General features: G+C 50.5%; 1 protein-coding gene across 3 annotated transcripts in view; it reads left to right on the plus strand.

Annotated features, from left to right (window-relative positions):
- Positions 1-14,270, plus strand: part of REC8 (REC8 meiotic recombination protein) — a 1,025,899-nt gene that overhangs the window by 923,209 nt on the left and 88,420 nt on the right. For all 3 annotated transcript variants that reach the window (XM_085650794.1, XM_085650795.1, XM_085650797.1), the window contains one exon: positions 6,809-6,915. In XM_085650794.1, coding sequence (XP_085506920.1) covers positions 6,809-6,915 — 107 coding nt within the window. The remainder of the gene's footprint in view (positions 1-6,808; positions 6,916-14,270) is intronic.

A 14,270-nucleotide genomic window follows, 5' to 3' on the forward strand; every position in this document is an offset into this window, starting at 1 on the left:
CCTCCTCTGTCTGGGCACTGCTGGGATTGATAGGCACCCACCCCTCCTGTGTCTGGGCACTGCTGGGAGGACTCTGCACACACCCCTCCTGTGTCTTGTCACTGCTGGGAGGACTCTGCACACACCCCTCCTGTGTCTGGGCACTGCTGGGAGGACTCTGCACACACCCCTCCTGTCTCTGGGCACTGCTGGGAGTGATAGGCACACACCCCTCCTGCGTCTGGGCACTGCTGGGAGGACTTTGCACCCACCCCTCCTGTGTCTGGGCACTGCTGGGAGGAATCTGCAACCACCCCTCCTCTGTCTGGGCACTGCTGGGAGTGATAGGCACCCACCCCTCCTGTGTCTGGGCACTGCTGGGAGGACTCTGCACACACCCTTCCTGTGTCTGGGCACTGCTGGGAGGAATCTGCACCCACCCCTCCTATGTCTGGGCACTGCTGGGAGGACTCTGCACACACCCCTCCTATTTAACAATATGTACGCTTAGAACATACACGTGTGTGGGTTCGCTCCATGGGGGTACGGGTCGTACTTACACTGTTGGGGTGGGAGTACGCTCCATACGTACGCGGGTGGGGTACGGGTCGTACATACACGGTTGGGGTGGGGGTACGGTACGTACATACACTGTTGGCATGGGGGTATGCTCCATACGTACGCGGGTGGGGTACGGGTCGTACTTACACTGTTGGGGTGGGGGTACGGTCCGTACGTACACTGTTGGCATGGGGGTACGCTCCATACGTACGCGGGTGAGGGTACGGGTCGTACTTACACTGTTGGGGTGGGAGTACGCTCCATACGTACGCGGGTGGGGTACGGGTCGTACTTACACTGTTGGCGTGGGGGTACGGTACGTACATACACTGTTGACATGGGGGTACGCTCCATACGTACGCGGGTGGGGTATGGGTCGTACTTACACTGTTGGGGTGGGGGTACGGTCCGTACGTACACTGTTGGCATGGGGGTACGCTCCATACGTACGCGGGTGAGGGTACGGGTCGTACTTACACTGTTGGGGTGGGGGGTACGCTCCATGCATACGGGGTGGGGGTACGGTCCGTACGTACACTGTTGGCATGGGGGGTACGCTCCATACGTACGCGGGTGAGGGTACGGGTCGTACTTACACTGTTGGGGTGGGAGTACGCTCCATACGTACGCGGGTGGGGTACGGGTCGTACTTACACTGTTAGGGTGGGGGTACGGTACGTACATACACTGTTGGCATGGGGGGTACGCTCCATACGTACGCAGGTGGGGTACGGGTCGTACTTACACTGTTGGGGTGGGGGTACGGTCCGTACGTACACTGTTGGCATGGGGGTACGCTCCATACGTACGCGGGTGAGGGTACGGGTCGTACTTACACTGTTGGGGTGGGGGGTACGCTCCATGCATACGGGGTGGGGGTACGGTCCGTACGTACACTGTTGGCATGGGGGGTACGCTCCATACGTACGCGGGTGAGGGTACGGGTCGTACTTACACTGTTGGGGTGGGGGGTACGCTCCATGCATCCGGGGGGGTGGGGGTACGGTCCGTACATATCCGTACCCACGCTGTGGAATGCTTGTGCGGGCCGTACCCAGGCCTTTGCAACGTGGGTACAGCCGCCCCGCCATTGTTGGGGTGACGTAGGTGTGGGCGTGGTACGACTCATACCCACGCTCTTAAGGCGTGGGTACGGGACGTACCTGTATTGTTGTGTTGCCGGTTCGCATCGTCAGTCACTTCCGTTGTGGCGGACGCTGGCTTTGCTGGACACGCCCCCACCCCCTCGAAGTGACCAGGGCCTGGAGGTCAGGTATGTCCAGGGCATGTGTGCTGTGTGACTTTGGTGGGGGTTTTGTGGCCTGCCCCTGGTCCTGCCCCCCCCCTTTCCCCCCTCCCTTAGTTGTTCTGACCTTCTGCGGCGTCTGCGTCCGAACCTGTAGAGGAGGTCGACTGCTATGAGGGCCGGGATGACACGTAGGTTCGGGTCCATGTCTGTCCGTCGTGTACAGGTACTCCTTGTTCGCGTCGTACTGATTTCCCGGCAGTTCTTGGCAGCCGGAAAATATTGTCCGTGCGGGATGACGTCGGTGCGAATCGTAATTCCTGGTTCGTGAATGGCAGGCTGCGTGCGTCCCGACGTCACGTCGGCGCTTTCCCGGATCGCATTTGTATGTTTATTTTCGTCGGTCGGGGTTTTGTACGATTCGTACGGATATTGAGTTTCCGTGCGAATCGTAATTCCATGTTTGTATATTGTTACGACCGGGTACGCGTCGGACGGAGAATATGCTCCGTCCGACGGTTCGTACCCGGTTTTTACAGGATCGTAATCGGCACCTCAATATGGACTGGAGCCTCTATATTGTATAAAATGATAAAAACAAGGGTTTTTTGCTCTGAGCTGTTAACCAACACAGGTTTTACTGGCAGACGATTAAGGCCCATTTACCTGCTGGGTCTGGTGGTTAGTGGACTAAAGCATCCACCGCAGGTGCCTGTGTTCGACTTCATGGTCATAAGATCAGCCTTTCATCCTTCGGAGGTCGTTAAATTGAGTATCATTGAATGGGGTATCAATAAACATCTGTTATTCAGCACCAACATGCCTATGGGTGTACCCACCAGGCTTTTAGCCAAATGACCGCTTGCACAAGGAGTTTAGATGGTGCTTTCAAAAGGGCATAGGACGGGTGATGGCAATGACAACGCTAGACTGTCAGTCTTATCCTGGGTAAAATGTTTTGTATCATTAATTACAATGTTACTAGAAGGTAAGCCAAAACAGGGCAGGTCTTTGATTCTGGTGGAGGACAATTAATTCCGGGGATTGACCAATTCAACTAGGTCTAATTTCTGGATTTAAGCAACTAGGGTCACAGCTGCTTAGCACATAGTGTGGGACAACCCCAATGTGGGGTTAAAGTGCCATGCATGTGAATATTCTCACACAGTCCAGCAAAGGCCCTGCCAGGGCTCGAAAAATCCACTCGACCGCTCGCATATGCGAGCTGAATTTAAGGAGGGCAAGCTGTTTTTAGTTCCTACTCGCCCTTTCTGGCGAGTAGGAAGACAAACTAACTTTTGTACTCTGTCCCTGAAAACGGAGCAAATGTGACAAGATAACAAGATTTAAAGGCATTTTTATTGCTCACAAAGTTAATGAGCAGTAAAGATGCCTTTAAATCTTCTTATCTTGTCACATTTGCTCCGCTTTCAGAGACGGAGGCCAAGTAGGTTGCAGTTAGGTCGAGGAGATTTTTCAAGGTACTAGATCTGCAGGACTAGTACAATTATTTGGATTTTTCAAGCCCTGCCTGCTGATGACAACATTATTGATTTTCTACAAAGTGCCATGGATAGGGAACATAGTAGTTATCATAGTTAGTGGACGTGTATCACAAGATGGAACAGGGTACACATGATTTGCTGAGGCATTGATTGACGCATAGTCATAGCAGTTCAGATCACACCACAGAGGGTGAATATGAGGCTCTGTCCCCTGACAGAATATGCTAAAAACGTTGTTTATTTTAGCACTGGGATTGGTGCTTGCAATCTCTTTCCATTTTGCAGTCAGAAAAGGACAACATAAAGAAATATCTGTTAATGGACTGGCACACTCGGCAGTCAAGAAAGCAAAAGATTAGCACATATCTTGTAATGCTGAAGTGTGACTGCAGCAAACATTTTAACACAGCCAAAACAAATCAAGGTACATACTGGCAGATGCACAAAAGACTAAACTGTCTTGTCTGCACTTGTCTGCATTCTGGTATACTTTAGCAGAAGTTTGGCACTGGGCTACTTACTCTAGGGTGGGGACATCAGCATGGCGACTGCGTCTAAAGATCTCAGTCAGATGGTAATGGGTTTGCAGGCAATATGGACATGAAATGAAGCAGAATACTAGGGGTACAGCCTACCCTCCCCCCCCACCCCGATCGCATTAAGATGGTAGGGCGGTGGGATTCGCACTACTATAGGCGTTACATTCGCTCATATAGAGGCAGAAGGGTACATTGGCAGGAAACTGTGTAACTAGTGTGGGTTTTAAATAGGTTTTCCTTTTGGCCATTGCTATAGAAGATGTGCTCTCTGTAAATATGAGAGTGTGAGTAACGGAATTCTGTATCGAAGCTAAAAAAATAAACTGCCTCTCCGCCATTCAACCAGGTGGGTTGCCTTAGTTTGTAATTATAAAAAGTGTGCTGTGGCTCCAATACTATTGAGAAATGTGGGTTTGGAGCACACATGCTGACAATTACTAGAACACATTTGGTATTCCCATATCTAAGAAGGTGAAGGTAAATTTTTACATATGTTTAACTCCATGTTCTCACCATTCAAAAGCATTGGCATCTATTGTCGGTACTCTGGTATGCTATTGCAGCAATCTGGCTAGGGGCTGCACAAGCTAGAATGGGGACACCAGCATGGCGACACAGCAACTGAAGGTCGCAGTCAGACTGATGGGTTTTGTAGGTAATAAGGACATGAAATGTAGCAGAATATGTTTAGTACATTTAGGGGACCTCCGGCCTCACCCCCTGTTTTTAGATCCAACTTTATCTTGGTTTAGGTGGGAGAGGATCACCAGTCGACATGGCACCGCTTTAATTCAATACATATAATATGATTCCTATGAGTGAGAGGGTCATGCCTAAGGTGCTAGCTCAAGCAGGGGGGTACCATCGGTCAGAAGACTCTACCCTGTCCCTGCCCAATAACCCTCTCCAGGGAGTCCATAATTCACTTGCAGTTGTGGTACATTGTTATCAGTTTGAACCCTCAAATTTGGGACTTGCCAAGTAGGGGGGGGAACAAGTCAAACCCCAAATGTAAATGCACAACTTTGCACACAGTGCACAATGGATTTTATCTCACAGAAATGAGGTTACGCAGAGAGCTGTAGTGTTAAATCGGTCCCGGGGGGAGGGGAGAGCCTGCTGTGGAAGCTGGCAAACAGCGGTAGCTGGTAAGATAACTGAATTGGCTGACGTTAAACAACATGTTATTAGCAAATAAACTTTTGACATGTTGAAGCGCTCCCCCTCACTGGCAGCAGGGCCGGGTCACCCGCATGTACTGGTACAGTTTGGTAACAATGTGGTAGCAAGGAGCAGCGGGGAGCGGGCTCCCAGCTCTCAAGAAGGGCTTGGTTAATTACGGCGTGGCCTCATTAGTGCAAACAACACAGGGTACTCTGATAGGTAGGGGGTACACCAGAGGTAAGTAGGGACTTGGTCCGACTAGCAGGACTGGTAACTGCAGGTTGCAGGAAGTAATGTAGCCTGCCTTGTTGGGGGGGAGGGGCAGGGTGGATATGATAGCATCCACATCCGGGGCATTGGCGGAGTTACAGGGCGATCCAGAAGCTGATTGGTACTAAGGGGTACCCTCTCAATGAGCACAGCAAGTGTGCTCTATTCCAAAACCCAGAAGTCTTTATGGCAGGATCCTGGATGAAAACGTCAGCACCCCACTAGTCCTTCGGGCGTTTGTAAGCCTGAGCAACCCGGGGCTTGTCTTGCAATGCTGCACCCCTAAAAGGTGTGAGTAAAGTCATGGACTGGTGATCCACGGTATTTAAAGTGGATAATCCCCACATAATTGGTAGCACTGCTTGGTTAGCCACAGGGCTATTTGGCTCATAAGGCGGGTGGGTAGCTCAGGTTACTCATCGCTGCCTGCCCTTGGATCGCCCGTAATTTAACCCACCACTTTGGCATACTTCCAAGTATGAAATAAACCTGCAGCAAAATATTTTCCAACAAAATGTATGTGGCATGATTATTTATTGCAATGTGTACTGAATACCTTACTATGCTTCAGGGAAGGGCTGCCGATATCGGCACTAAGGAGGGTTCTCACTCTCAAGATCCTCCCAAAATCAAGGCTCCAAAAACCAGCACCTCACCTTGTTTCAATTTGTGGCCCTTGATTAAAGAGAAACCGCTTGGGGACACAGCTAGCCAGAGGCTCACTTTTGTCTAGAAGAATTCCTCATGGCATTACTCTAGCTGCCCCTTACATGCCACATAATTCAGAGCTGAAAGTAATTCCCACTCGATAAGAGCAACGCAGTCCCACCACGATACTGCCGCATGAATCCTGCGGGCAGTGAGATAAAAGACGCGCTATACAGCGCTGCTGGAGTGTCGGGTATTGCTGAATACAGGGACCGCCTCCAGGGGCCCTATTGCAGTCTGGGTGATGCAGTCCCACTACGATACTGCTGCATGAAACTCCCGGGAAGTGGTGTAAAAGACACACTATATATCACTGCTCGAGTGTCAGGTGTTGCTGATGACAGGGACTGCCTCCTGGGGCCCTGTTGCAGTCTGGGCAATGCAGTCCCACCAAGATGCTGCCACGCGAATCCCCACTAATATCGTAGACAGTATACTGAGGGACAAAATATTGAAAGGAAAGTATGTATAGATTTTCTGTACCTAACTCTACGTGTATGTACCTGTGTTTATCTTCAAAGTACATAGATGTGAAGTTAAGAATAGTAAAGCTATACTTCCCTATGTGCACTTACCTTTCGATATTTTGTCCACGATGTTAGTGCACCACAGTATTCTTGTATTCGAGATTCCAGAGTGCATTCTGCACGCTCTATAGTGCTGCAAAGACTGGAAAACTGTATAAAGTTAATATTAGCAATTAGATAGTAGAGGTTATGGCCTGAATCACTTAAGACACTGTGATTGTGGCCACTATCATTGATGTGAAAGGCCAGAGAAAATCCTGCGAGCATCCCAGCTGTGATACTGACTGCAGACGGTCTCTTTTTTTCTAGAATGCTACATCACCAAATTGAGCAGTTTGGAGAGACCGATTTTGAGACTTTGGTTCCCTACACCTCTTCACGGCTGATTGCTGGAAAAATCTTCTTCTGCTGCTTAGGTAAGAAACAGTTAAGGATAATCAGCGTGAAAGAAATTGACTTTGAGAGAGATAGAGAGAGAGAAATAGAGATTGGGAGAGTTAGAGCAGGAGTGATAGAGAGATGCATATATATAGAGAGAGAGAGCTAGAGAGAGATCGATATATATATATATATATATATATATATATATATATATATTCACTGAAAAAACCATAGGTTTCACACATGTTATAGTTAGCTGGACATTTTACTGATAAAGAACCTATGAAATTCCCCCGTTATAGTTAGTGCAGGCAACTATAACTCACGCAACCGCAATCCTCTGCTGATGCTAATACTGTATTTAGACACTTATTTTCCCATGTCTTCTTCCATTAAATTTTAGCTATACATATATTACAAATATTTTTTTTTCATAAAGACACATATGTCATCAGCAGAGGATTGCGGTTGCGTGAGTTATAGTTGCCTGCACTAACTATAACGGGGGAATTTCATAGGTTTTTTATCAGTAAAATGTCCAGCTAACTATAACATGTGTGAAACCTATGGTTTTTTCAGTGAATTTGCAAGGTTTTTTAAATGCTAATTCCTAACTATAACGTGTGTGAAACCTATGGTTTTTTCAGTGAATTTGTACGTTTTTTTAAATGCTAAGTTACTTTATGCCATTCGTGGCGTGCGCGCCCACATAACGCAGTTCGTTCCGTGCGCGCACAGTGAGCACGCGGTGCGCTTCGCGCACCGCGCGCCCACTTTACGCAGTTAGTGCCGTGCACGCACGGTGGGCACGCGGTGCGCTACGCGCACCGCGTGCCCACGTTACGCTGGATGGGCCATGTACGCACGATGCTCTTCGCGCACCGTGCGCACATGGAGGGCATATTATGCGCTTCGTTGTGCAAGGTAAACTTTTACATTTTCATTGCTTATATATGCCATGCACAAATGGTGACCTTCGGGCGCCATTTTCACACGGGGTGGGGAGAGTATGGTTAATTTTTTTTTTTTAAACATTTCCATTTTCATACATGTTATATGCCATGCACAAATGGGGCCCTTCGGGCACCATTTGCACAAGGGGTGGGAAGAGTATGTTTAATTTGTTTTTTTAAATTATTTTTTACCGTACGCGTACGGTAAGCGTAATCGGCGAATTTTCTAAAAAAAATTTTTTTGATTTTTTGCCCTTGGGGGTTCTTTGGGGACTCCTTCATCAAGGCTAGGTGGTTAGTAGCTGTCTAAACAGCCCCTTTACATGTTTTTTCCCTTTGTTTTTCCTCCCCCCCTCAGAGTGCGAGAGAGAAAATGGCGGCCGCCGCTTCCTGGTTTCGACCGATTCGAATGTTTACTAAGATCTAACAGCCAATCAGAATCGCGCTCGCGCACGTAACCGTACGCGTACGGTAAGCTTACCGTAAGCGCACGGTAAGCGCACCGTAAGCTGCCACAGATATATATATTGATTTAAATGCTATTTTCTCAGGAACTACTGAACAGATTAACACCAGACCTACAAAAGGCACTTCCTTGACCTGAGGACTACCTCTCTGCCAAATTTCCAGTAACTCTGTTCAGCCATTCGGGCTGTAGCTGTGTCTAAAGGTCCTATGGAAAAATGCATGGGAAAAATGCGTTTTGGGACCCCCCTTTTTTCTCAGCCCCCGCTTGACGAATCCCCCCGAGACTTTCAGGGTAGGAGCGGAGCGTAGCGCCCCACCTATTTTGAAAATTTCGCGAGATTCCAAATAGAATGTTGCGGATTTCCTATGGAAACAGGGTCCTAACTATAACTACCTACTGGCGACCGCCAGTAGGTAATATATATATATATATATATATATATATATATATATATATATATATATATATATATATATATATATATATATATATATTTATATATATATATTTTCTTACTGGCGGTGGCCAGTAGGTAGTTATAGTTAGAACCTAGTTTCCATAGGAAAAGCATTTTTTGATTTGCTAATAACTTTGGCGTCGTATGACGAATCTTCGCGGAATTCTCCCAAACAATCCAGGTCAGCTCCTATCCTGAAAGTTTGGGGGTGATTAGTCGAGCGGGGGCTGAGAAAAAAGGGGGGTCCCAAAAAGTGTTTTCTCCGTGTTAATTTCCATAGGAAATTTTAGCCAAGGCTACAGCCCGAACTGCTGAACGGAATTACACGATATTTGGCAAAAAGGTAGTTCTTGGTTCAGAAAGCAACCTTTTTAGGTCTCGCCTAGTGTTGCTGCGCACATGCGTTGCTCGCTCGGCAAGATTTAATGTTTTTGATGACTTTCCGTAAAGGGCTTTAAGTCCCGCCCCTCTTTTCCATTGGCTGGCATCACCGTTTATGCTAAACGGTGGCCAGCCATTGGAAAAGAGCTGTGTGTGTTACCTCCCTTTGGCTTCTTCTGCCGTCCCACTTGGACGGGCTCGCCTGCTTTCCGTTCAAGACGCAAAGGATTTCTTATCTTTATGGGGCCATGTGTTTAAACACATGGCCCCATAAAGACAAGCTCCGCCGCGTGTTTATTTTTGCATCTCGCTTTCACTTTTGAAAGCGCGATGCAAAAATAAACCGTGGCTGCCTGGCGAGCGCTTGTTGTATGCGTGAGCGAGCGTTCGTGGGCGAAACTGCAGAAAGTGTTATTAAGTATGAGGTTAGGCGTGGCCGTGCATGACCAGCATCACGAGGTAATATACCGGGCGCGAGGGATTTGATTCTAGAATTAAGAACTGACCTAATGTAATGGCTGCCGGCGAGTGCACAGGACCCGGGCCGGGAAGCCGCGACAGTGTGTGCCATGGAAACTCACTGGGACTCTGTATCTTTACCTTTTATCCCTTCACAAAGGAGCGCGTGTTGTGAGGAATGTCTTTTCCACCTGGGCCCTGCAGCAGAAAGGCCAACCCTGCAGTCTGCCCCGACAGGCTCTGCCAGTAACCGCTGCTGAAAACCTGAGACACGGCTTAGCACGAGAGGGAGCCATGCGCTCGCCACCCTCCCCTCGACACACCCCGCATCAAACCCACCTAAAGACTCAGCCGGAGGGAGCCCGGTGCTTCTCTCTCCCCTAGCGGGAATTAGCCCACCTGCGGGCCGGGAGCTCACCCCCTGGTGAAGCGGTGCACCGGGGCTCCACCTCATAACATGCCAAACAGGCTCAGTGCACGCCCGTGCCTGTATACAGTGGATGCGCACCACCATGTGTGATGAATATAGCTCAGAGTGAACCCCCCCGGTGAATCCCGACCAGCGGTAGCTGAGGTGGGGTCACTGTTTGCACTATTTGTTTACCCATTGCCTTTATGGTCAATCCATATATATTGTCCCCTACGCCTCTGATAAAAATTACAGCGAGCTCAGAAGTTGGAGGGCCATGTACTGGGTTACGTTACAAAAGCTCTGACTAATTCCACCCCGCAGATGTCAGTGCACGCAACACATAGTTGCAAACGTAAATGCTAGTTGGTGCAGAGTGGAATATCATCACTTTATAAGTGTTGTGCCAACCAAGGAGTATAAACAGCCTGCAGGGGCACACAACCCACCCTGCACCCCCGTAACAGGCGAGCAGAACGTACCGCCGTGCGGTGCTCAACAGCCAGTTTAAAAGGCAGACTGCTCCAGGTGAGGGGGGGGGGACGACAAGACCATGCCTCAGCATTCACCACCAATAAAACCAGACACACGCCTCAAAAGGCCCGGAGGCATAAGCCTCCGGTCACAAACCAAGAGGGGGGAGCCCAGGATACAAAGACCTGGACTCACCTCCTCACACACTGACGCAGCCTGCACCACCCGAGCGCGGTCTCCACGAAGTGAACAGATGCTCACCCGCGTCTGCTTCAACATGGAGCCCCCGACCAAAGCGCTCGACTGCCCCCCCTCCCCCCGCGAGGCAAGGCCGTGAGAGGGGGGGGCAGTCTCCTCCGACCTGCATTGGCTTGCATTCCGCGGGATCACCGTCTCAGGGACCATGACACCCGTCACGCTCAGGCCCCCGACCCACTCCCTGGCCTCCGCAGCTACACTGGGGCCTCCCGGGAGCCAAAAGCCGCGGACGCAGTCCTAAGCAGCTGCCGGGTTCGTGCAAGCCTCCACATTGGGGACCAACAACACCTGTCCCGCTCAGGCCCCGACCTACTCCCCGCCCCCCCCCCCCCCCCCCCCCCCCCACCCGTAGCTACCCCAGGGCCTGTCGCAGCAAACCCCTCGTGGGGGGGGGGAGGCCGGGAGCAGAAATACCGAAGCCAAACAGGCTTGTTAATTACTTGTTAATTGTGGTCCTGTGATGCAATTGATTTCTTTCTTGATATTCTCCTTGACTTAAGGAGGCGCTGACGTTTTATGGAGCTTGTAGCATTGTCTTGGTCCTCGCATTCAGATTTTTCCGCCCGCCCTTGTTTTCCGTGATGCCATTGCAGCAAGAGAATGACTGTTGGACCTCAGTACAACTCCTGACGTTGTCGCTCATTCTACCCCTCTCGCAAGCTCTTCTTGGCGTTAGTTTGTAAATACAGATTCTGACCCGGCATGCAATTCTAATGCCAACTTTGCTTCTGAATAGTATGGTGCGGTTTTCCCTTCAAACCTTTTTATGCTCTGTGGCAGAGGATGTGGCCTAACGGACAGAGCTGCCGGCTTTGGTGCCAGGGAACAAAGTTGCAGCGTCGCCTCAACATCCTGTGATTCTGGGCAAACCACTTAATCTCTAGATGGCTACCAAAAATGAATTTGTCCTTGTGTAATGTAACTGGTGCTCATGTAAAGCGCTCCAGTACCTTCGGGTCGAGGTCGCGCTATATATAACTGAGGGGGAAAAAAAACAGCAGTAACAAGGGTTGTCTGGATTCTATGATTACACCTGAAAGTTTGTCAGTCTTTTTCGTTGATGAATTGAGGTTGCACGTTATTTCCCTGTATGGAAACATGCGTGGTGGTGCAAGAGATAGGATATACTCGGGAGATTTCCTCTAGGTTCCTGAGTAAATTACTCCTGGTATGCGCAGGGGTGATTTGCTCGTGACAAATACGATGTCCCTGGTTCGAGGATTCGTTGGCAGAACTGTGCTGAGTAATCTTGCCCGAAAGAAAGGCCCTCGTTTTGATTACCGAGCGGTCCATCGAACGAAAAAGTACATTGCGATGCTGCTTAATGGAAGGCCCGCGTACTTAACCAGGCAGGCAGCGGAGGCCGGTTCAAGCAGCTGGAAAAGCTGGCATTCCTCTCGCTCACCCAAGCGCGCACGCCTCGCTTCAATGCTCCTCCCCCACCACAGAGCGCATCTCGCAGCTTTTTTTTCCTTCAGCGCGAGGCGCGTGCCTTTCTCGTCACTCTGACCCCACCGCCCTTCGAGGCGTCCGCTTCCTTCCCCCTCTCACCTTCATCTCCAACTCTGAAGGTTTTCCGTTATTATTTTTGGCTGTGTTGATGCGCTTTGTGTGGCATCATTTCCGTGGACCAGGCTCAAAGGTGCAGCCCATTGTTTTCATATACTGGTTGCAGCACCCGTTTCACGAGCGCCGCACTCTTTCTTTTCACTACAAGGCTGTTTTTCATTACTTTAGTCATGTGCCGCTGGTTTGCGCATCCCCCAAACAGTGACTAGTTGACCAGTCACATAGAAAACAAAAATCTGCTTTAAGAGTGCTCATTGCTTCTCACAACATCGGTAGACCAACCGGCAGTGAGCTGACCATACCATATGTCGGAACCGCAGACATCACATCCAGTTGCGTCGGACACACCACAACTACGCACGCCAAATCAAAATACTGACTTTCCTGCAGTCAATGCAACTATACTATACTAAAATATACAAAATAGAGCCTTTATACATTATTTTGCCGGGGGCACACAGCCCCCCTGCTGCCCCGGGGACCGCCACCCCCCCCGGGGCTTCTTTTTTAATGTGTGGGGGGCCTCCAAGGCCCTCCAAAGCCCCGGGGACCGCCACCCCCTGGGGCTTTTATAAATTATTTGCGGGGCACATGCCCCCCCGCTGCCCCGGGGCCCGCCACCCCGCTGCCCGCCACCCCCGGGGCTTTGAAACAATGGGAGGGGGCCACGCGGCCCCCCTCCTGGAGCCCTTGACTGGGTACCGCCAACCCCCAGGGCCAGCTCCTGCAGTGTCCCAGGGTGCCCACCCCCGGGACACTGCTGTTTGCAATGACAGGGCAGGAGCCGTGCGGCTCCCGCCCTGTCATTGCAAACGGTGCTTTTCTTCATTGAAGCGAGAGCAGGGAAACCTGCTCTCGCTTCAATGAAGCAAAGCAGAATTGCTTTTCCATAAGGGGAGCTGCATGTCAGCAGCTCCCCGCGTGGAAAAGCAATGCCGGCTCCCGCAGGAGGCAGGGAGCCGGCGGGACCGTGGGGGAATTGGAGTCCCCTCACGGTCCCCAACGGATAGGGCTGGCCCCGGGGAATGGGGTCCCCGGGGCCAGAAGTGGCCCGGGAGGGGGGCACGCGCCCTGTGGCGCGTTTTAAGTTGGGGGATTAAGTCCCCTTGAATCCTGAGGGTCCCTGGGGGCCAACTAGCCCACCAGGTACATCCAGTATGCGCCACAGAGTTGCGTTGCAGAGAGGTGTAAAAAGGGGCGTGGCCTCGGACCTCTCTGCAATGCAGCTCTGTGGCGCTTGCTGGAGGTACCTGGTGGGCTAGTTGGCCCCCAGGGACCCTCAGTATTCAAGGGGAATTAATCCCCCAACTTAAAACCCGCCAGGGGGCGCATTTGCACAGGGGTGAAGGGAGGAGGCGGGGCCTGATGTGACATGTGTGTACTTGTGCAATCCCTCCGCCAAAACCCAAGCACTTATAAATTCACCATGCACTCTCCTTGCAGTACTCTAGTCATCCAGACACTACCCATGCACTCACGCAATGACCCATGCACTAACTCATGCACTGCTGCAATACCCTGAGAAGTACACATACACTCCAGCCATCGCCCTGTCGCTACCCATGCACTCGTCCAATAACCCAGCCAGCACCATGTACTTATCCAATCACTCCACCAAAACCCAAGCACTTATAAATTCACCATGCCAGGTGGCGCATTTGCACAGGGGTGAAGGGAGGAGGCGGGGCCTGATGTGACATGTGTGTACTTATGCAATCCCTCCGCCAAAACCCAAGCACTTATAAATTCACCATGCACTGTCCTTGCAGCACTCTAATCATCCAGTCACTACCCATGTACTCATGCAATGACCCAGGCACTAACTCATGGCAAATACAGAGGTCATGCTAATCACAGGGGTACCACAACGCATAGTGTTCCCTAGTGTATGTAGGTGTTCTCACTTTAATCTAAGTGTCTTTTAGCATAGCACTGGCTCCGGTCCTGGTTAGTCAGAGTCA

This window comes from Triturus cristatus, chromosome 1_1 (assembly GCF_964204655.1).
Source record: "Triturus cristatus chromosome 1_1, aTriCri1.1, whole genome shotgun sequence".
NCBI lineage: Eukaryota > Metazoa > Chordata > Amphibia > Caudata > Salamandridae > Triturus > Triturus cristatus.